Source organism: Morchella sextelata (genome assembly GCF_020137385.1).
Source record: "Morchella sextelata strain SCLS chromosome Unknown scls_23, whole genome shotgun sequence".
Taxonomy (NCBI): Eukaryota; Fungi; Ascomycota; class Pezizomycetes; order Pezizales; family Morchellaceae; genus Morchella; species Morchella sextelata.
Window position 1 is genome coordinate 814,764 of NW_025408638.1, and position 22,076 is coordinate 836,839.

The following is a 22,076-nucleotide window of genomic DNA, read 5'->3' on the forward strand; positions in this document are numbered from 1 at the left end:
GGTTGGGGCGGCGGGTGGCCTCTTGTACAGTCGCTCACCTAGTGACGGCGGATCCTGTCTGATGGTTGTGTTTGCAGTAATTTCCCCTTGGCGTCCCAAAGTTAACTCTGTTATTGGCCTCAAATCCCTGACCGCCATCAGACAGGATCCGCCTTCACCCCGTGAGTGACTGTAGGGCTCAAACACGCGCACGGACCCCGGTGCTTTTTTTTGGGGGTGCATGTTGGTGGCCGAGTGATATGCTGTGATTGCGCGGTAGGTATGACGTAGGGGATGGCGGGGTAGTGGAAGGCGAGGGAAAGAAAGGATGGTGGGGGAGAGGGGTGTCTCAGTTGGGACCGCTTTGTGGGGCGCTAGGGCGGATGCGGTGGGTGGTGGCCTGAGCTTTGGGGTGGGTTTGGGTTTGGGTTTGGGTTTGGGTTTGGGGTTAGTCTTGTTGGGTTTGGTATGTTAGGGTTGTTAGATTAGGCTGGCTTGCGTGGTAGGATTATGTTAAGGCGGGCTGGTGTTGCTTGCTTTGGGATTTGGGGTTGGGTTGTGAACTTTGTCATCAGAACAGCGTTTGTGGCCCTTGAATGATTAGTCCGTTCAATTCAGCGCATTTTAGACTACACAGGGACAGCTGGAGCTCTGAGAATAACTGGAGCACTTGGCTCAAGCTACATAGAGCTCAGTGGCAATCAATACGAGGGGTAAACGTGATCAATTTACAACCTAACAGCCAGCCAACACGGTAGAAAGCTAGCTGGTGAGAGGAAAAATAATTTCAAAAACCGTCTGCACATCCAGTCTTGGAAGCTTCAAGAGCTTATCGTCGTGTCAGAAAAAGCTTGGGCCAATTGACAAAGCCGTCAAACCCAAATCCTCGGGACGAACCCCTCCTTGGCTGGCAGACAGGTAACGCACAGACAGGATTGGCAGCCTGGGCGGACGGCTTGAGGGTCCGGGTCTGATGTCCTTCGGTTGGCATTGGTGTTGGGCGCGGCATAAGTACCCCACTACCCCACGTTGCCCGGGGAAAACTTTCCCGGTCAGGTTTTAATTGTGGAGGTAGCTTTGTTGGTCGTGGGGAAGAGGGAAGGAGGCCTTTTGTGCCCGATCATGGCGAGGGTGGTTGAAGCTGAATTGACTGCCGCAGTGCCTGCTGGCGAGAGAAGGGAGATGGTGAATTTGACTGCAGTAGTGATACTGGCGGTAGAGAGAGAGGTTGTAAATAGGTCGTTTGGTGCGCTTGCTGTGAGCAGTCGATCGGGCGGGTCGTCGAAAGAGGATCAACCAGTGAGGAGGGCCTTATTCTTGGTATGTAAGCCTAGGCTGAGCTCAATTTTCACGGTCCTGCGGAGAAAATAGGGCAACGACAGTTTGTGACCTTCTGAATTGCCCGAATATGTGCAGCGCTGGCAGATTGTTCTGTCGTGGGCACTGGGCAGGGGGGTAAGTAATAATACGTGTAGTTATGAAATGAGTGCAAACGCCAGAGTTGGGGTTGAGCCATGGCCATCCCGCGTTTGTTATCACTCAACTTGTGGCTGAGTCTCCCAATTGCAAGCTGAGGGTTAGAGATGTTTTGCTGCTTGTTTTGTTAGATTTGATAATAGGCATTAATATTTACCTCGCCCATTACCATAAGACCACAACTATCATCTCTTATTTTGCTAGTACTCTCATTCCCTACCCAGAGAGTTCACCACCTACAGAGCGCAGCGCCCAATTCTCACACAAATATATCTTTGCTGCAGCTCTAGATGCCACTTTTGAGGTGGGAAAGGGCCTCACACTCGATAGGCGGTGAACTCGCTTGCTGAAGAACGAGAGTAACTCGGAGAGAACCCCATGCTACTTCGAAAGCTCCTCCCCGTAAACAGTAAGATTAGTACCAACAGTCTACCCGTATAGCCAAGCACCATGGTACAAATCTTTCTATGTATCCCGGTCATTGCACTGGCCGTTTCTTGTAACTGAATCCGAGACCATATAATTATAAGGACTTGCAATTGTCGATATGGGTGATTTTTTTAGTTACCTATATATACACCCACCAGCAATTGAACTCTCAAAAGCTTCTACAAATATACCTTCCCATTACCTCCATTTTCAAGCCTACCTACTTCTTCTTCTACCCCAGTGTTAGCTATCTCTCCCAAATAACCCGCAACCAACCCAAACTGCAACCCAAACCTAAACCGCAACTCTAACCGCAACAACCCCAACCCCAACCCGTCCCAAATAACAAAAGTACTTACCGAAGCCGCAAGTACACAATCCTTCAGCGCCATAAACGCCTTTGCACACTTATCCCTATGCACATCATTATAGTCCTCGATCACACACTTCCCGTACGCCGCCGCCTTTTTGTCCCGCCACCGCACCGTCAGTCACAGAGCATTGTAGTTGTGTATAAGGTAGTATGTATACCTCGGTGGTGCATTTTCCGACTGCCGTGGCGAGCTTCTGAATTGGTCGTGTTCGGGGCTGCGACATTTGTGTTGTGTGTTATATTGTGGCAGAAGAGGTCTTGAGAAAGGTGTTTTAGATGACGTTGGGTAGGAGCTGCTAGGGTTGGGTTGGGTTGGATGGGTGCGTGATTAGTAAGCATGACTTCATGGGGTGTCACTCGGTGGAATATGGGGCGGGAATGGGCAAGTTTGGTGTGGTGGAGCTTTGGGGGAAAGGATGTCGGGAGTAGGGTTGGGAAGAGGTTGTGAGATTACGGTAATAATGTGGTTGAGTTTATATGGTGGGTCTTGGAGCATGGGATATCACTCGATGGTGTAGTACTCCTGGTTGAGCCTATGTCTTGTGCTTACTATTGAGGCCTCTACAGATTTCTTACTTTCATTGTATTGTTGATAATAAGATGTGTTGCGGCGCGGTAACAAGATATGCATGTATGGCACCTGTCGCCAGACTACCGCTGCACCCCGAGCCCACGAGGGTCAAAACCCTGACCTTTCCAAACACCCATCAGCCAGCTGTGTGCGCTCATGCAAAGCAAGACCTTAAGAGTCTGTTAGGCGTATCCCATCCATCGCGGTTGGAAGGCAAACTGTCTTGCGGTAATTGTTTATCAAATAGCATTTGCGAGCGCAACTCTATCAATGACACACAGAAGCTACAAGCGATACACCTGGCCGGGTATAAGAGACAAAATACAAACACTCTCATCCGACTTATTAAATTACTCATGGAGTAAGAACACTAGTTCTTATTCCTTCCGCTTCTTCTTCTGTTGTCGACAGCTGCGGCAGGCTCGGTGTCCTTGGCGACGGCTACAATCACCTTCTTGGCGACAGCTTTGGCGTCTTTCTTGACAACTGTTGCAGTTTCCTTCTTGACGGTTGTTGTAGTCTTCTTCTTGACAACCATTGAAGTTTCCTTTTTGACGACAGCTGCAGTGTCCTTGTCAGCAGCCGCGGTGTCTTTCTTGACAGCAAGTTCTGTGTCCTTATTGGCAGCAACTTCCGTGTCCTTCTTGACAGCAGCTTCAGCTTTTATGTCTTTCTTGACAGCAACCTCTCCATCCTTCTCACTCGTAGCTTCAGGGGTAGTTTCTTGCGTTGTGGGGTCCGCTGAATTTTCCGAGTCGTCTTCGTCCGCCTCCTCAAGCTCATCTTGCTCCCTATCCTCAGGTCTACCAGCTACACACCAGTCAACATACTGACAAATTCAACTTAGCAGTTCTATCCCCTGAACCGTCACACCGAATTTAAATATCAATTGCTAGCCCTACATGTGGAAGGTATGATAGTTTGAATACTACGAATGAATATTTTGGCATGACTCTCTCAGCGTCTGATAAGTATTAACAGCACTGAGAGAGAATGGCCGTTGACAGTGTTCAACAGAGCGCAACCTCTACATATGACTAGCAGTTGCCATTTCGATTGGTCGTGATAGTTTAAGGGATGATATAAAAACTCACCTTTATAGTCGACAGGCTCCTGGCCGTCAATTCTCATGAAGGCAAACCTCCAGACCTTGTAACCGCTCATTCCAACATCGCACCATGCCTTGACAACTTTATATAAGCCGTCGTACCTATAGCCTTCCGGTGGCCCCAAGGTAGCCTTGTACCCTCTGATGACCCTAACAGGAAGACCGCTCTCGCAAGAATTGCTCAATGCCAAATTACCACCAACAAGCTGCTGATCAGAGCTCTGTGGGGCCGTACGCAAGTTCTTAGGGTTCTTTGCAGTGCCAGATAGGTCACGACCACCAGAGCCAGTAAAGGTAAAGCGGAAGCCTTCATCAACATCATCTTCGTAACCCCCAGAGAGGGCGATAGAGTATGCTGACCCATTTCCAGAACCACTAATCCCGGAGACTGGGGGCTGGGAGGATATCAGTAGAGAACCACAGAGAGTGGGTAGGGATCTTACAGCATGGACACCATCAGCACTACATTGCATACGGGTTTCCCACCAGTGACCGACCTCGATTCCAGGGATTTGGCCATGCTGCTTTGGGTCAGGACGGAAGCGTTTTGGGTTGAGTCTGTGGGCGTTGCGCTCATTAACGTATGTGGGGATTAGAGCATCCGCGTCGGTGCTGGTAGAGTCCATTTTTTCAGTCTTTTTGGTCCTGGCACGCTTGCTACGACGGGTCTTAGCGCCTCCATCCTCGCTGTCGCTTTCTGGAAGTTCGACGTAGCCGTAATCTGGGGACTTTTTGTCCTCAGAAATACGTGCTGACTTGCGAGAGGGCTCGACAACGACAGAGGGCTTCTTGCGCTTTTTAACAGGAGCGGGAGCCTGAAAAAGTGGCTTTTCAATGCCCAAAGATGCCAGCAATGCTCGATTGGCTGCTTTATTACGCTCACTGATGATTGATAATGTAATGTTAGTTCAGACGTGGAAAATATTGGTGAGGGGAGGTTTGTTTACATGGCGAGCTCGTAATCGGAAACCATCCTTCGTCTGCACCCGCGGAATTTCACAACCTCCTAATGTGATTGCAAGAAAGCGATAAATAGCGCTCTAATTAAAGCAGGAAGTCGACGGTGCCCAATTGAAAGAAGTCGGGTTACAAAGGGGATAACGGTGATACGTTCAAAAGCCTAGAGGCCGGAGACGGGGACGGGGATGGGGACGGGGTGCGTATTTATTCCAACCCCCCTTACCTTCCAGCTCTCTACCGCGTAACGCAACCACGTATCCGTGCGTGCTTGCCAACAAACATGACATGAGCATGAGGTTGGACTAAGCTTTTTTTCTCTGGGCAGGGGGGTGCGGGCATAAGCGAGGTGTCCCTTGTCCCAGTTTAGGGCGAAAGATTACTCTAGAGAGCACTCGAGGGCAATTAATTCACATCCAGAGGGCCGGGTCGGCATTCCTCGGAGGTCATATGTGCTATTCGCTGGCTAGGTAAGGGTAGATTGAGTGGCGAAGTGAGGTTGAATACCTGCAATCCATTCGGGCACCAATTACCGCTTACTTAGAGCATTATGAAGGCGTCAGATAGACTATGAACTGACGTCCCAGACCTGTGTGGGATATATGTAATAGATGCCGACTATCAAGAGGTATATCTCGAAGGGAGCGGAGCTCTAAATTGTGTAGGAATATGGCAAGTTTGAATACAGGAGGAATTGTTTATCATGGCTGTTTAACGCGAAAGCGAAGCGACACATGCCGTCTTCTCGATTATGTGCTCAGCACAACGTGTGGAACCATTCCAATGAAAGGCGAGTGATCATCCATGCTCAAAACTAATTCATCCCATCTCCAGGTAAAATATTACTATTTGCACCAACCGCAGTAGAAATAATAATATATGAACCACACATGCAAGAACCACTCTAAAAGATTTATTCCCACCCTTTCTCCCAAACAGGTAGTCTACGAATCACTACAACCGATAAATAAAAAGAAAACCCAGGAATACCGCTAAACAATGTACTAAAGTCTAAAATGCATACAGAAAAGAGAAGGGAAAAGGGCCAACCAATGGTAGGAATGACCCATCATCGAGCCAGAGACGACGGAGACGGTAGAGAACACGGAATCACGAAATCGTATGATGCAATAGCCAGGCCATGTATTCATGCGGTCATTACCGCTTTCTCCTTCATTGGCTTGAACTTGGACTATGAGGCACATCTAGTTAGTATCATGGCACGTTTCACACAAGTCTTGGGAATCATACCGAGACCTCCTTCTTGACCGCACTGTAGACCTCCTCCACTCCCTGGGTGCAGTCCACCCTCACAACCTTGCCCTCCTTCTCATACATATCCACCACCGGCATGCTAGTGTTCACAAATGTTCTGAAACGCTTCTTGATGCTCTCAATGTTATCGTCCTCCCGTCCACTCGTCTCACCACGCTTCAGCAACCTCTTCAACATGACCTCCTCAGGGCAGTCGAAGAAGAGGGTAAATACGCTTGGGCACACTTCAGTCTCGAATTTAATGGCCTGGTCCATCTCTCTCGGGAAACCATCAATCAGAAACCTGGTCTGTCCATTTGCAATAGACTCCTTCATGGCATTCTCAAGCAGAGCAACAGTGACCTCCATGGGCACAATACGACCTTCACGGATGTATGTCTTGATGAGTTCGCCAAACTCGCTGCCAGCGCGGTTCTGTTCGGCGCGAAGAAGATCGCCGGCAGAGAGGTGCACGAAACCGTAGTCACGGACTAGGTTCTGGCATTGTGTACCCTTTCCGGCACCAGGGCCACCAAGGACAAAGATTACGGAGACATCCTTAGGGGAGAAAGTGGGCGTAGTCTTAGGCTTCTTAGGGCTGCGGGGAAGAGTCTTCTCGGTGGTGGGCATTGTTTCTGTTGACGGGAATGTCAGCTTTGGCCTACTCATCCAGTGCTTTTCATCCCAAAGCACCCCAAGCACCCCCGAGGACTACTAAGAAAGAAAAAAAGCATACCCTTTCGGCTGTTTACCAACAAATAAAACCCACCACTTCCGGCTGTAAAGATCAATACCAAGGGCACAACCGGGAACGGATTCTTGCTGCCTCCGGTCTCGCCGAGGTTCTTAGGGCCTGCGGCGTAGAGTCTGCACTGTCCTTGGCTGCTACCGAACTTGCTGTGCGTGAGCCCCTGGCGAAATGAGCCTGGGCTGATGCGCGAGGTCGGGAGTGTTGGTGAGCGGGGTGCGGCGGCCGAGGGGATTGTGTGGAGTCGAGAAACTCGGAGGGCAGGTAAGCTGTTGAGCTTGAAGGTGCGGGAAAGACCTGTGACGGAAGAGCGGATTGCTGACATCTTTATAACAATTGTTTGTGGGTGTGCTGGCTTATTTGTAAAGAAATCTGTCTAATTGGTGGAGGGTGAGTGAGTGAATTCGAACTGAAAAACAAGCTTGAGTAAGGAGCGTGTGTAGGTAGGTTTACGTGGGTGTGTGGTCTGATCGAAGGAGAGAATAGAAGATCGAGAGAAGGATCGGAGAAGGTCCTTGGTTCTTGTACTACGAGTCTGCTGTCGGCGGAGGTGTGTGTTGTTCGGAAACAGGTTTTCAGGGGGAGATACAGTGCAGTCGGGGGCGTAGCAACAGGGGTGAAACGTGGGGCGCCAATGTATGAGGGGGGAAAGGAAATGAAGTGTAATAAAACCGACGATGCAAACGGTCAACCGGATGCCTTCTTCTTTGTCTACTGGACACCTTTATTGTGATGTCCACGACGGTTTAAGTAGCCAAAAAAAAACCCCCCTCTTCTTTTAGAGCCTCAGATGACTTTAAACGAAAGGGGTCATGAGATGGGATTTCCATTCGAGCTGCACTCGCGAATCAACGATCTTCAACGACAACGTGACGCTGGATTTGGACCCTGCGTACCCTGCAGAGTCTTTGAGTAGAGTAGAGTGCTCACGACCCTCGGCCTTGCACCTCCGGATCGAATCAAACGCGTACTCTACCCTACTCCAGAGTCGATTCGAGAGTAGGTACCTACATGTACATAGAGTAGGCAATTAAATCCTGTCCTTCTACTCTTGATTAGGCATCTCCCCGAACCTCTATTCTACTCCACAGCAGCTGCCCGTGGAATGTTTGCTAACTCACTCTAGACCTATTATTAGTAACAGATTGATCAACATTGTGGGGTACAGTATCAGTGGCAGTGTGTTGCACAAGTCTCACCTCACGTGAGACATACATCCAGAGCTCCTCTACAAGCGCTATCAAGAGAAAAAAAGAAAATCTACACACAAGAGCGGCTACTCTGAGTCTCGCTTACGGACTTCACCTAGCAGTGATAGACTATGATCTGCGCTTCTAGGCGCACACAGAGAGAGGCTGACGAGTGTGTAGTGCCCGATGGTAGCCGGGGGGGAGGGCTGAAAACCCACAGTGGACGTATCAAACTGATTAGGTATGATGCACTCTAGTTCAAGATAGTACTCTACGTTACGGCTGAATCAAAGACAAGTTGATAGAGAATAATATCAGGAACCCAGCTTTGGGTCAACATGGAAGTTTGATCTCTTTGACTCAACCAACAAACCGATATGCCAAACCTATTTGATCGCAGGTGCATCTTGACAAGAAAAGCGAGGAGAATTTGCCCTGGTAGCGCGAGCTAGAGCCGCGTCTATCAGTCAGTACCACCATCATAATACATTTACGTTAATGGAGGAGGCGGTGTCAGCTACATATGTACATCTTGAAACCCACAAAATTAAAAATTCCTGTGTCAATACCGGCCTCTAATGCGAATATCCTCAACGGCCAGCCTCTCTGCCCAAATATCTTACCCGTATACTTTGATAGAGTCCTTCCGGTCTTCCGTCGGGAATTAATAGTCTCAAAGATTCCCAATCGAAGCAGAGGTAGCTATATATTTCAAGTGAAATAAAACATCAAGAAATGGTCCGTGGTAGCCACCAGCAGGTATATGTGTGTATGTACAGCGATGGGTAATAAGTGATGGAACGCCCTGAGATACAGTTATACCTGCAAACACCGTATGTTGGTGGCGTTTTACCCAAAACTGGTATCACTGTGTCTTAGCCCGTTCAATCACTTATTACCTACCGCTGTACTTGGAGCGTGGTAGTCTGTCCTTAGGGAACTACCGTAAACGTTAATTGTCTTGATGGGACGGACCCAAAGAACTGATTGTCATCCAAACTTTTGTATTCAGCAAACAACAAAACCGATAGTAATATGCAACGGCGGGACCGCGACGCTAGCAACATTGTGACAGAACAGTTGAGTAACTACATGTAGTTCAGATCCCGTCATAGCTTGTCACTCGACACAATATTTCCTTCTATTTTTCGATTTCTTTCCCCACACTCACCGGGCCAAGTTTAAGTCTAATTGAAGCGTAAGGACAGTTACTACAAGTGTAAGGAAATGCTTCTACTAGCTCTATTACCCAAGGGTATTCGTGATAGGCATTAACCTAAAGCAGTGAAATTAACTTTTGGGATCAGACGGCCAACGTTGCAAACCCAACTATTTTTCTATACATAATAGTAAAATCTAAAGTGCCAGGCGAAGCTACGTCGCCTGATCAAACCCTAGCTCGAGCCGAACAGTGAGCTACTCGTGGGGGGATGAGTACGGGACTAGTGCGAACCTGGCCTTAAATGCATGAAAGTGTACATGTACCGGGTGTTGAGGGTAAGTGATCAGAATCTGATAAGTGAATGTTGCGGTGAATACGTGTATTTGTCATCAGATTCTGATCACTTTTCGCTACACCCTAGTACATACATTAACGCCCGATCTGGTTTTTTTATAAGCCTTATTTCGAGCTCTAAGATGTAGAAAAGCCATATATTTAAAAAAATAAAATATAAGCGTCTTTTGGGCAAAAGCATGATATTTGCTTAATATTACCACCAAATAAGGCTCTTTTAAGACCTTTACTAGTATTAGGATGACCAAATAAATAAGCATTATGGAAATTCGTCAGGTTTAGCTGGGTTAGGGTTGGGCACTTAGCAAATATTAAAACGTGTTCTTCCATCTGTTCTTTAATACGTACCCTCGGCCCCTCTACCCCTCTATCACCTCCGTCCCCTCTATCACCTCCGTCCCCTCTATCACCTCCGTCCCCTCTATCACCTCCGTCCCCTCTACTCTCCTAGCACCCCCCACCCCCCCAAATCTCCTAATCATCAAAAACATAGGCTAATCAGCGAATCTAGCAGCAGCAGCACCGAACCAAGCACTGAATCCAGCACCAAATCGAGCACTAAATAGAGCATCAAATAGAGCACCAAATCGAGCACCAAATCGAGCACCAAATCGAGCACCCAATTGAGCACCCGGTTAGGCAAATTAGGTCGATAGGCAGGTAGGCGGGTAGGCAGGTAGGGAGGTGTGTAGGCGAGGAGTCTGAGATAAATAGATTGTCTTAAATCAATGTACATATTAAATTCAGTATTAATAAAAACTTCATTTCCGATATTCACTATGGCGAATAAGTGTAAAAGTATACCTATCAGGCTATCACGCTGATCTCACGAATAAACATTATTCAGCCTTATCTTTCAAAAATACCTTAAATAAGACTGATCAAGCTCGATAAGCCTGAAAAAAATTAAGGCTTAGCAAAACCATAGTCTAATAAGGACTTTAAAAAGCAATAAGAGAAAATTGTCAAAAAAGGCAAATATCATGCTTATTTAAGCCTAAAATAAGACTTAAAAAAAACCCAGTTCGGGCGTTAAAGTATCTTGCCTGTTCTTTTCATCCTTCCACCGATCCCAAGGAGAAGAGTCAGCCTACTCTCTCTGGCTATCTCTAAGCTTTCTAACCAACATAGTTCCCGAAATCCTTCAAAAGCCTCTGCAGACAGCAACGTAAGATGCACTAATAATTAAAGGCATAAATAAACACTGAGGTGCATGAGAAAATATATTTGCAGTCTGTATATACATAGATGTATCAATGTCCTCCGAGACTCAATATTTCTAATTCATCCCATATTACACTAAGGCCGAGAGAATGAGGATCTTTAAGATGCCACCGGGTAGTTGGCGAGGATTGTTGCTTTTCCTGGATGAAGGGAGTGTGCAGTTTCCGTGAGAAGCTACCCGTGGGGAAAGTGAGCTCTATCCACTCGAGCTTCTCCATTTTCTTTATTGGGTTAGATTTTAGGCCGATAACTATAAGCATACCGACAACCCAGTCGGATCCTGTGCGCATGGAAGAATCGGCCAATGTATGTTTGTTTTCCTTGAGATTCTGAACTATAATATCCAATGCCCTACTTTTGCAACCGCTTCTTGCAGGGACACCAGTGTATTTCGCGAGAAGTAAATGGATGGCTGTAGCTCCTCCTTCCTCGAACGGCGTTCCATATTCAAAATGTAGCATCTGGCTTCCCCCTCCAATGGAGTCAAGGAGTAATGGAATATCGAGATCTGCCCCATAAAACGATTCAAGTCTTTCCACGTACTTGCTTTCTAGCGCTTCGTATAGTATTAGCTCTGTTATGCTTGGGTTCTTCCATAGTATCTTGGCTCCTGCTTTGAAAAGGGAGGTGGCCATTTTTCCATTTTCATAGAGCATTGATAAAATCAGTACCCCCCACCCTCCCGTATTACCAGGTCGTTCTGCTTCGAAAACAGCACTGGCTTCGAGAAGCAACCCAAGTTTTTCTTCGGAGCCAAATGATACCGCAACGTTTAGAAAGATCGTAGCTATGTCTGCAACCTTCAAACAGGTTCTGGCTCCCGCTTTGAGGAGCAAATCGACTACTTCGAAGTCACAATCTCTTATTGCGTTAATTAATACCCCAAACCATCCACCGGCGAAGTCCTGTGGTGGGGGAACAACGCCTGATTTAAGAAGCAATCTGATCGTTTCTACGTTCCCATGTGCTACTGCTTCTTCCAGTATCGTTCTCGTTGTATATATATTTGAGCATGTCCCGGAAGTGTCGGCACCCGCTTTGAGCAGCAGGTCGACTATCTTCGCAATCCCATGCTGAACCGCGAGGTGTAGTGCCGTCGCCCCAAGTTTAGAGCGCGCCGAGACTTCAACACCTGCTCTGAGAAGTAAATCGGCTATTGCTATATTCTTTCTTTGTACCGCTAGGTGTAGTACCGTCAACCCGGACTTGGAACGTGCTGAAGTGTCGGCACCTGCTTCAAGGAGCAAAACAACCATTTCCTCGTCTCCATTCAACACAGCTTCGTGTAGGACTGTCAATCGATCAGGACCTCGGCTTCTTGTTGAAGTATTGGCACCTCCTGTGAGAAGCAAACTAACCATCGGCTTATTTCCGTCCTGTACTGCTATTTGCAAAGGTGTTCTCCCATCATTGCTCCTTAGATGAGGGTTGGCACCTTTCTCGAGAAGTAAATGAAGTATTTCCCTATTTCCTTTGAAAGTTGCCTTGTGTAAAGCTGTGTTTCGATGAGTATCGATACTCGATATGTCAGATTTCCGTTGGAGCAGTCGGGAGACCTGTTCGTCTTTCATGGATGCGTCCAGAGTGAATATTAACCCATTCTTTTCTGGTATCGAGATCGAATGTGTACCTTCTAGTAGCAATCTAACTGCTAGAGCATGTCCTAAGGCAGCGGTAACGTGCAAAGGAGGTTCCTTGAGTGTAGAATGATTGAATTGTCTCCAATATCTTACGGTAGGATCCATTATCAACATATAGGAATAAATGCTCTGTGGACGGGCTATAAATCTGAGGAAGGATTCTATCGACAACGTTTCATGACAGGTTTTGAGATGAAAAAACAGAAAGGCTGCCGCGTAATCCAAGGAAGGATACTTTTCGCGCCGGGTTTCGGGAGATTCATTAGATATGCAAGGACCTTGGGAAAATGTATCGAATGAAAGTAAGGTAGTACAGACTATCGCAATATTCTGATCTGCGTCTTCGGGAATTATCGATTTTCTTAGTAAATACTCTTGAACTGTATAGTGAGCCAGTCGAATTATATTGCTGGCTTCATCAATAACTACTAGGCTTGCACAGGACTCGAGAATAGTTTCTCGATCTGGAAGGTAAAGCTCATCGAGCTCGCACTGATTTGGCTCGATAGAAACTGCCCACTGGATTTCCTCTACTGTAAGAGGTCTTTGCGCTTTGACTATCCACGAGAGTACTTTGATTGCCAACCCGATATTTCAAGTTGACGATTTATGTTTTCCATGATCCTATCGTAGGTCGAATCCAAAGGCTTATCCCCTGTCGGGGAGCTTTTTAGTTTCCCTAAGACATTGATGATCTTTTTTGTTGTTATTTGCTGGCAGATATACTCGGTATGGAATTTTACAAGCAAAAACCTGTAATAAATCAGTAAATGTATGAATTCTTCAAGTTTCCGACATCATTTTGCGGCTTTATTATTTCCACGAGAAGAATTGGTGGGAACTTATTCTCGCAGCATGTGGTAGGATCTGGGGTACCACTTACATTCCCTTCGAACAAGCGGTAACTTCGGAAAGAATTTGTTCTTTACACTTTCCCTGCTGCACGAGCCGTTTCGTCCGTGGAGTCCCCTCAATTTTTTCACTGATGTAGGTCTTAATGTCTTCTTCGTCTGCCAAAAGCTCTATCTTCTCTATGTTGTGGAAATATTCTTGGATATCTTCGGGGTGTTGACGGCTGGTAAAGAAAACACTGGCACCATCTTCTCCCATACGATGAAACAAGGGAAGTAAAGGTTTTCTCTGCCTCTCAGGATGACATTCGTCCAAGGCGTCGAATCCGATCAAACAGACCGAAGAGTAGCGTTAGAACGGAGTATAGCTCTTTTAAGTTCAACCTCTTGTTGGCGTTCAATTTTCTTTGGTATATATCTTCGATTTCTTTTGGAAGCGGCAATACATGACTGGCTAACTGTTTAACAAGGCTGCTGAGAACGGCAGTAGGTCCCTGCTCTTCCTGTTGCTTATAATCGAAGTAGAAATAGGCGACTGCGTATTTCTCCGACGCCGTTGTTGCACGATCGTGTAGGTAATCGATTACAGAGGAGCTAAAGCGCATGAATTGCATATTGTCAGTTACTGGACGCCTTCCCGTAAGCAATAGCGGGCGTTCTATTGCCGGATAGATCAAATTTTGCTGTTCTATCGAATAGAACGGGGGATCTATGTGTTTCTTATAGACCCCCCCTAGGGAGGGGGGGGTCTATTCGATAGATATACTCTATCCATTTTCTATCCGTTGCAATAGAGAGAACACCTTGCTAGCGCGAAAAATAGTCCCAAAAGATGGCTTAACGATACCCAATTTGTATTAGGCACCGATTATAATCGATTAGATTTTTAGGAAATATATCAATCACCGTATGCTTACGGGAACCTTGTCTATTCGAAAACCATCCTCTATTGCAATAGAACACGTTTAATAACTTACGGGAAGGCGTCCACTATAGAAGAAGTTGCGATCGTGGGCTACTGTTTTGCTTTCAGAAGTACTACCTCTTCGGAGATAGTGTATTTAAGGGTTCATTGACCTATGAGGTGCGTCTTAGGATATCGAATATGCATGCCTTTACTTAGAGATTGACATATAATGACAATCCCCACGTAAGTTCTAAAACTATTCCATTATAGAAATAGCGGGCATATTCGATAACCATAACGGCGTATCCTATAGCTCAACTACACCTCAGCATGACAGCACCTCAGAAAAGGTAAGACCCAGCGACAATGCGTAGACATTTTAATCTCGACCCAACCATTCTAGTTTCGTGCACCGAAGACAAAACACAATGAATTAGGACAAGACTAAAATGCGTGCACGTACTATTCAAGGAAACCGTCTCCCAATAACTACACCAAATAGATAGGAAGTTATTCTTGATATATACCTCAGAAAGGTTTTTCCAACTCCCGCTATTAAATATTAGCATATATTTCTAGAACAGGGTATTTGGGGCGCTGACGAATCCCGTATCCCCATAGCAGCGAAGTACGTATGTTATCATGCACAAAATTCTGAAAACTCGGTGTTCGCATAAGCCAGCCCCTGTGTTTCTTTGCCTGGCTTCAGTGATTCTGAGGTGCATTTCACTGAAGTCACCTGAGTATACCCAACGGAAAAACTGATTGCGTGTATCGACTGTAGTGAGAGGTATGTTAGTCTCTATCTATAACAACTGAATTCTTCCAGATAAGGTTTAATAGTAGTAATACAGCTCATTCAGTAAGAAATTACTTGAGGTAAACATATGTCTACCTGCTGGCTTCGGAAGGGTTAATCAGATGGATTTTCTTACCCATGCCTTGGGTGTATTGTTTCTCCCTCCAGAATTCCTGTGCCATAAACTCCTCCATAGACTTGATTCTCAGATTGGAAAGCGCAATGCTCGTATCGTGAACACTATCGTTGGTTTTCCGAACTATGGAATTCGTGCGCCCAATTTCCATCTTTACTTCCTTTACCATATTATTCATAAAGCTAATATCCGCCTGGATAGTTTGCATCGCTGCATCGATATTCTCGGTGTAGAGTTCAATAACTTTAGAGAGAGATCTGTAGCTCGAGTTAGCTGAACGATCAAAGAAGTAACCTTACCAAGAAAAATGCTCACATTTGATCTGCCTGTAATGCAAACATGAATAAAGTTTTGTGTCTTTCAATCCGAGCTATATGTTGTGTAGTCTCCTTTTCTTCCAAGGGCCATTTCATATTACTGATAAAGCCTTTGAACCCATCCTTCGGCTCCATCCTTATCAGTAGTTTTTCAAGCGCTTGAGAACACACTTGCAATGGACTATTGTTTGCGCCATTGAGCTGATACAGTGCACTGTCTGCTGCATTCGAGCTTGAGTCTGCGTAAACCTGTAGGATAGAGAGGACTCTACTGAGTGCGAGTAGCTCGTTCATAAGGTCCATAAGGTCGTCTGGCGCCCGCTTCACCGCGCTCACGTATCCATAGCCCAAACAGGTGAGTTTTGCTGCTAGCTGAGTGATAGCTAGTATACTTGCAACGAAACTTAGAGGATCAGCCATGATGAAAAGAAACGTTCTTAGGGTGTTTAAAATTTTTTGGATACTGGGGGGAGGCCGTCAGATTGATATGGACTTCAATTGTTGCTTTGCGTGGCTTAGATAGCTTGGCGTAGTGAGTGCATGGTAGGAGCCTTCTCGAGTAGGACTGCATATCTACATCGAATCATGCATGATGACAGAAAAGAATGTGACGAGGGGAGTGATAGGGAACGGTTATAAGCGATTTTTGCACGGTGTAGTGGTTGCAGCGCAGTACTGCAGGTAAAGTTTTAAATTTTAGGAGAGGTTGTGCACGTGAACTATATACATGTAGTACCTACATGTATTTATATAGGGATCGGCCTGTTGTACTTACCACCGTCAAGAGCGAATCGACTGACGGCCTAGATATAAAGTCCTTAACCTTTTCAGACTGGGATTAAGTGGGTCATTGGCATACAAATTTGGTTGTAGTACTAGCTGGGTCAAATACATTACTGGTAACAATGTCGATGGACCCGTAATTAACTTTAGAAAATGACTTGATTATATTAGACTTATAAATAGATCATAGTCTACATTAATTCCCTTCATTTATAATTATAGTCTAGAGAGTGTGCTGAGAGTTTGTTTGTTGGACGCACGCTTAATTAATTAATCTATAAGATGTAGCTTTAAGCCTTCCTTCTTTCCTTTAATTCTGAGGGTTCACTACCTCCATTAATTCTTTCAGCAGGCTACCAGCCGCATCCCTTCAGCAAACTGGAAATGGGTATGAAACTACATATGGGTAAATTCAACGCGAGTTTTAGTGCCAAGCTCTACCAGCGAATGTCCTCTATCCGGATCCCCCTGGTCTTTATGAACCAGCGAAAACCTGGGAACACCAATCGGATGATAACCAGCATAGTTTAAGTTCCAGGAAACCTTTTCAAGAACGAACCATCAGATGGAGAAAGACAAGCTGAATATATACATAATCTGATCTAATCCTCCTATTGGTCCTGAGCAACTACATTTCTAGTCTCCGAAAAGTTTCAAGCTTTATATGGCACATAAATGCAGTTTCTCTCAAGGATGCTCTGTATTGGTTTTACCTGGGAATATCTTCTTGTTTTTGTTTACGGTGGTGTAGTTTTTAAATCCTTTTCTACATCAAGGGATCAGTATGAGTGACTGGAGGTGATTTGTTTATGACGTTAAGAGGGAAGCAAATTAAATAGCGATAACACAAGTCAGGTCACGCCGGCATGAAAGTAATACCAGCAGGTGTGGTTTCAAACAACACAGCAAGATCGAAGTTGTATAATTTCCCCGACAAACGGTCCAACTTGGGAATACAGAATCTTGTGTACTGTACCTAGATACAAAGAGAACGAAATTTCAACGAGTTATAAAGGCGCACATTAACCGGCGAGCTCTTACAAGCAATCAGGGCCTGGAGCCGGAGCCGTCACTCACGTCTTTTCAGGTCGAATAGTTATCCCTCTTCTAAGATTCAATAGCTCAAGTCAAGTCGTCCTAAGGCACGGAATATAGGCGCATGTCTCCCAGTGTCGGTAACTCAATAGATCCCCTTTACAGGCTGGAGATATCTACTAGGCCTCAGTAGAGTTTGAGCTTACTGCTATTACTAACCCTTTAGTACGAGCCTAGCCACTTCTATAGACGTACCACGCTGAATACCTACCAGCTACAAGGATGAAGTTATGGAGTTCTTTTTATTATCATAAAAGTACAACTTTAGCCCCAGGGAGTGGGGGGGGTTCTCCTGGTTGTGATGGTAACAGGTATACACAGTTCTCACAGTCAACTTGGTAACTCTGGGTCCTACCCACAATCTTGATATATACATCCCTCGTAGAGCAATGAAAGTGTGCTTAAAACGGATGCAGTAGTCGGTATGTCTCTGTCGCTGAGCTTCGGGTGCTTCTCCTCGGGTATGCAGCGCAAACAAAGTCAGATTTGTCGGCCAAAACCCTTGGTTTCTGTGACATGTTGGTGGCTCTGATGTCTTACTAACGAGCTCCAATATGTATAATGGGATATATAGATAACAAAGATCTGTTTCTTCCATGGGAGATCTCTTTGGGTTGAAAGTGTATCTAAGTGAGATATAATGAGAGGCGGGGTGTATCCATGAGCTCGAGTGTATGGCGTTGGAGATAGCCGTAGTTCTAGACGTAACTGTCTTAATGAATGAAGACAAAGTCAACACACACCATAGATGGGACGGGACGAGGGGAAGAAGGAGGGAAACCCCCAAAAGCAGAGGAAGCGCAGGAGCGGAGACAACGACACATGGTGGCAACCAAAGAAACTCCCAAGCTCAAGGTGGCTCAAAACTGCCCCCCCTCTCCCCGTTTAATTTACTGCAGAACCAGAAGATGAGGCCTAAGGGAAGACTATGCTATCCTCGACATAGTCCTCTGGAGTCTCTCTTATGCAGGTTGTCTTTGGTACACACTCCTCAACGGAGGCGTTTATGCCTCTATCTCTTTACGCACATCTCTTGGTCTCATTGGCACCAAATATGGTACCTTGCAGGCCAGACTTAAGCAACAACACTTCCTGGGTTAAATCACTTTCCCCACCCCCGGCCCTCGGTGCTCATACTGCCGTGAGATAACCGACACGGCCGGCAAATTCGCCCTTGCGTAGAGAAAAGTAGGCGTACCCAAAGGGTCCCAAGCCCTTAACTACTACCGTCAGCATTCGTACACCTCTACCAATAGATCTAGAAGACGAAGGAAAAGAGATAACGTAGCGTAGGTTCTAGGCCAGCCTGAGCCCATGATGCCCCACACCACACTAACACAGACGCTAGATCCGGCTCCAAATCTCGACCCGTCAAAATCGCACCCCCCCTAGCCAGAAGTACAGATTATTTCTTCGTGCTGTGGAAAAGGGCCGGGTTTGGGTGAGTGATTATCCATGATCGGCGGTCCATCACATGAGTCGGTGGCCCCGCAGTCACCAGCTTCCACTGGCCAGCCGAGATATCGCATGCAATCAATACGCCAGGTCAGAAAGTAGGGACTACACGGATTACACTCTCGGCCGCGCTTCGACATGGAAAGAGAGGTTGCATAAAAGTCTTGGCAGGTACCGCGCTAACCCCATCAGGAAACTTGAGGTTTAGAATCATGCACTTTGATCATTGACAACCCGGGTCTGGCAACTTTACTTGTGGGCGGCGAAGGCTAGGACTAATGCAAAGCATGCAACAACGAACGAAAAGAAACGCGATAATACATCACAGCACAATTATGAAATATGGGGAATGAGTGGGGGATATTTGGATATTCTGTATCAACGGTTACGGTCCTCGCGGTGCTGTTGTTAAAATAGTCGTTGGCTGCTCATATGCGGGTCCGCCTGTAAAGAGGATTTGTGGTCCTGCCTTGCTGTTCCCAGCCTTGTTGTCTTGTCTTGCTGTAGTTAAATTAGCTACGGCCTATCCTCCCTCTTTCTTTCTCTTACTTACAATACACTGAACACCATTCTCATTCATCACGACACGATAAAAGCTGCCGGGGGAAGGACTTGAGAGTTTTCACTTGATTTCTAGCTGGGTGTCGCAAAATGATTGGTTTTAACGACTTTTTATTAGGCCCCTACTGGATAGATGAGTTGCTGGGAAAACGATGTACAGCCCTAGGGATGTACACCATCAGAACGGGGCGCTTTGGGGGTAGTTGGCTGGATAGTTCGTGGTATTAGATTATAGATCAAGTCTAGTTTGTGAGTCCCGCATTCAAATATGGTTAATGTTCATTATTACCCCAAACTCCGGACTGCTACTAACTATATATACCACCCCAAGAGTCCTATCACAATTAACCCGCCCTACCACTTACCAATGCCTCGCCTTCACCCCTCAACATCAGCATCATTCCACTCACAAAACAAAAACCTCACAGCGGGGGATCAATACTCACATATATAATATAATCATCAAACACGCCCAACACCCTCCTCACATCCCTCCTACTAATGCCCTCCCTCACCGCAATCTTCTCAATCGCATGCTGCCCATTCAAATACTTCAACAACCGATCCCACAACGCCCTCACATCCGGCGGCTGCCCCTTCGTCATCATCTCCAGCCACGCGCTCTCCACCGCCGACGCCTGATGCGGCGCCAGCACTATACTCTCCTCAAACGCCGGATCCTCCGGGTGCGGCTCATACGCGAAGGCCGCAGACGCCACGATATCCGCGCGGCTGGGCTCCGGCGAGGGGGAACGTGAGCGCGAGATGGAGCGCGAGAGCGAGAGGGAGCGCGATAGAAGCGCCGTCTGCTGCTGCTGCTGCTCTCGGAACACGCGCAGCTTGATATCGCGCGTCACGCGGATCCACGCAAAGTTTCGCAGCTGTGTGACGAGGCCGTGGCGCAGCAGCCAGGCGAGGATGTCGCAGTAGGCGCTTCTGTGGTCGCGGGAGGGGATGAAGGCGGCGAACTGCTTTGGCTTCTGGGAGAGGAGGGAGAGGATCTTTGGAAGCGTGGGGAGGGTGGGGAAGAGTTTGGCGTAGACGGGGATGAGGGTGTGGAGGCGCTTCATGTCGGCGTTGGGCGAGACGATGTAGATGTCTCTGTGGTGGATTGGCGGGATTGCGCGGGCCTTGCGCCAGTGGATGAGGTGGCGCGCCATGAGTTGGATGTTGTGCAGCGGGATGCCGGAGCTGTTGCTGATCTGCAGGAAGCTCATGGATGGCTTGCAGGACTTTACAAAGTGCGCGAGCGAGTTGGTGGAGTCGCTGGACTCGGCGATGTCCTTGAGGATGCTGTCGACGTCGACGAGGAAAAGGAGCGTGAAGTGGCGCACGAGAAGGTTGTCGCCCTCGTTGTCGTCGTCACCGAAGGAATCGGCGGTGGTGAGCGGGAGTCCGGGAATCTGCGGGTCGGTGATGGATGGGAGAACGGAGGTCTCGGTGGTGATGGGGATCTGCAGGGACAGCCCCAGTGATTTGTTGAGGAAGATGTGCGCAATCTTGTTCTGCGAGATGTCGGTGAAGATGCGCGAGATGGCGTATGCGAGGCTGCTCTGCTCGAGGATCTGGCGCCAGAGCTCGGAGAATGGCATGCCTGCGGTGGGGGGGTTAGTGGGAGCTATCATTGACACCAGGGACTATCATTGACACCGAGGTGGGGAAATGATTGGTGGTACTCACAGTCCTGGACGGCCTTGTCGCGCAGACGGTTGATCTTGACGGCCTCCCGCCAGACATATCCGTCTTTGGCCTGCTCGTACTTGAGCGCTCTTGCAAACCGCTTGACGACCTCGTTAAAGATCTGCTTCGTCCTGAAATGGTACTCCATCTCGGGCGGATTGAGCACAAAGACGACATGGAACATACTCATCCCCCCGCCATGAATGCTGCTCCCCTCATCGTCTCCGTCCTTCTCCTCATCCGCCGCATCGCCCCCATTCGCCCCCGTCGCCGTCGCCGCCGCCTCTACTCCCTCCTCCTCCGCCTCCTCCTCTTTCCCCACCTCCTCCTTCTCCTCCTCCTCAGCATCGCTCCCCCGATCCGCAACCACTGCCTCCTCCATCCTCTCCTCCAACTCCTCCTCCTCTGTCCCCCTCCCCCTCCGTTTCTTCTTCTTCCGCCACAACCCATCCGGCCTCACATGCAGCGGGAAGCCCAAAAACACCACATCATCCACCGTCAGCTCAAACTTCCGCTTACACATCCCCGCCTTTGGCGCCAACAACCCCGCTAAAAAATCCGCCTTGAAACCCAGCACCGTCTCCCACGGCGGGCCCCCATCATCTTTCGTCGTCTCCTCCTCCTCCGCTGGCTCCTCCGGCACCACCGCCTTGCGGCTCCGCCGGCGGCCGATGCGGCTGCCGGACTCGCTGCGCTCGACGGCGGTTAGGTCGTGGAGTGTGGTGAGAGATCGGCGGTCGTCGTCTTCGTCGCCCGAGGAGGCGACGTCGGAAGCGGCGGAGGAGGAGGCGCTGGAGGCGGTGTAGGTGCTGGTCGGCGGCAGGGGCGTGTCGACGGTGGGTTTGGGCGGGTAGTGGAAGGTGAGCTTGTCGCCGGAGGAGTCGCGGGTGATGAGCAGGATCGCGATGAGGCAGGCGTTGGGCGCGGGCGTGCGCGGGGGGTTCATTGTGTGTGGGTTTTGTGGGTTTGTCGGAGGTGAGTGAGGTTGTGCGGGTTGTTCCGTGGTTGCGATTGCGATGCACAGACA

The 22,076-nt window shown here is 47.8% G+C and overlaps 7 protein-coding genes across 7 annotated transcripts; 1 reads left to right on the forward strand and 6 right to left on the reverse strand.

The window, feature by feature from the left end:
• Positions 1–2,104: 2,104 nt before the first annotated feature.
• H6S33_007451 (uncharacterized protein) lies at positions 2,105–2,481 on the reverse strand (the record flags this gene model as incomplete). Its single annotated transcript, XM_044838801.1, has 3 exons — positions 2,105–2,116; positions 2,244–2,348; positions 2,416–2,481. 3 exons carry the CDS (start codon positions 2,479–2,481, stop codon positions 2,105–2,107), a joined length of 183 nt encoding a protein of 60 aa, XP_044688987.1.
• A 717-nt stretch (positions 2,482–3,198) lies between these two features.
• On the reverse strand, positions 3,199–4,909 carry H6S33_007452 (uncharacterized protein; the record flags this gene model as incomplete). The annotated part of the gene is made up of 4 exons (XM_044838802.1): positions 3,199–3,638; positions 3,923–4,331; positions 4,380–4,818; positions 4,884–4,909. The coding sequence occupies 4 exons, from the start codon at positions 4,907–4,909 to the stop codon at positions 3,199–3,201; spliced, it is 1,314 nt and encodes a 437-aa protein (XP_044688988.1).
• A 1,131-nt stretch (positions 4,910–6,040) lies between these two features.
• H6S33_007453 (uncharacterized protein) lies at positions 6,041–7,220 on the reverse strand (the record flags this gene model as incomplete). The annotated part of the gene is made up of 3 exons (XM_044838803.1): positions 6,041–6,085; positions 6,145–6,782; positions 6,884–7,220. 3 exons carry the CDS (start codon positions 7,218–7,220, stop codon positions 6,041–6,043), a joined length of 1,020 nt encoding a protein of 339 aa, XP_044688989.1.
• A 3,634-nt stretch (positions 7,221–10,854) lies between these two features.
• H6S33_007454 (uncharacterized protein) lies at positions 10,855–12,396 on the reverse strand (the record flags this gene model as incomplete). The annotated part of the gene is made up of 1 exon (XM_044838804.1): positions 10,855–12,396. One exon carries the CDS (start codon positions 12,394–12,396, stop codon positions 10,855–10,857), a length of 1,542 nt encoding a protein of 513 aa, XP_044688990.1.
• Positions 12,397–15,114: 2,718 nt separating this feature from the next.
• Positions 15,115–15,895, reverse strand: H6S33_007455 (uncharacterized protein; the record flags this gene model as incomplete). The annotated part of the gene is made up of 2 exons (XM_044838807.1): positions 15,115–15,415; positions 15,474–15,895. 2 exons carry the CDS (start codon positions 15,893–15,895, stop codon positions 15,115–15,117), a joined length of 723 nt encoding a protein of 240 aa, XP_044688991.1.
• A 2,512-nt stretch (positions 15,896–18,407) lies between these two features.
• H6S33_007456 (uncharacterized protein) lies at positions 18,408–19,009 on the forward strand (the record flags this gene model as incomplete). Its single annotated transcript, XM_044838808.1, has 5 exons — positions 18,408–18,410; positions 18,587–18,642; positions 18,702–18,794; positions 18,855–18,906; positions 19,001–19,009. 5 exons carry the CDS (start codon positions 18,408–18,410, stop codon positions 19,007–19,009), a joined length of 213 nt encoding a protein of 70 aa, XP_044688992.1.
• Positions 19,010–19,791: 782 nt separating this feature from the next.
• On the reverse strand, positions 19,792–21,995 carry H6S33_007457 (uncharacterized protein; the record flags this gene model as incomplete). The annotated part of the gene is made up of 2 exons (XM_044838809.1): positions 19,792–20,963; positions 21,050–21,995. 2 exons carry the CDS (start codon positions 21,993–21,995, stop codon positions 19,792–19,794), a joined length of 2,118 nt encoding a protein of 705 aa, XP_044688993.1.
• Between the last annotated feature and the right edge of the window lie 81 nt (positions 21,996–22,076).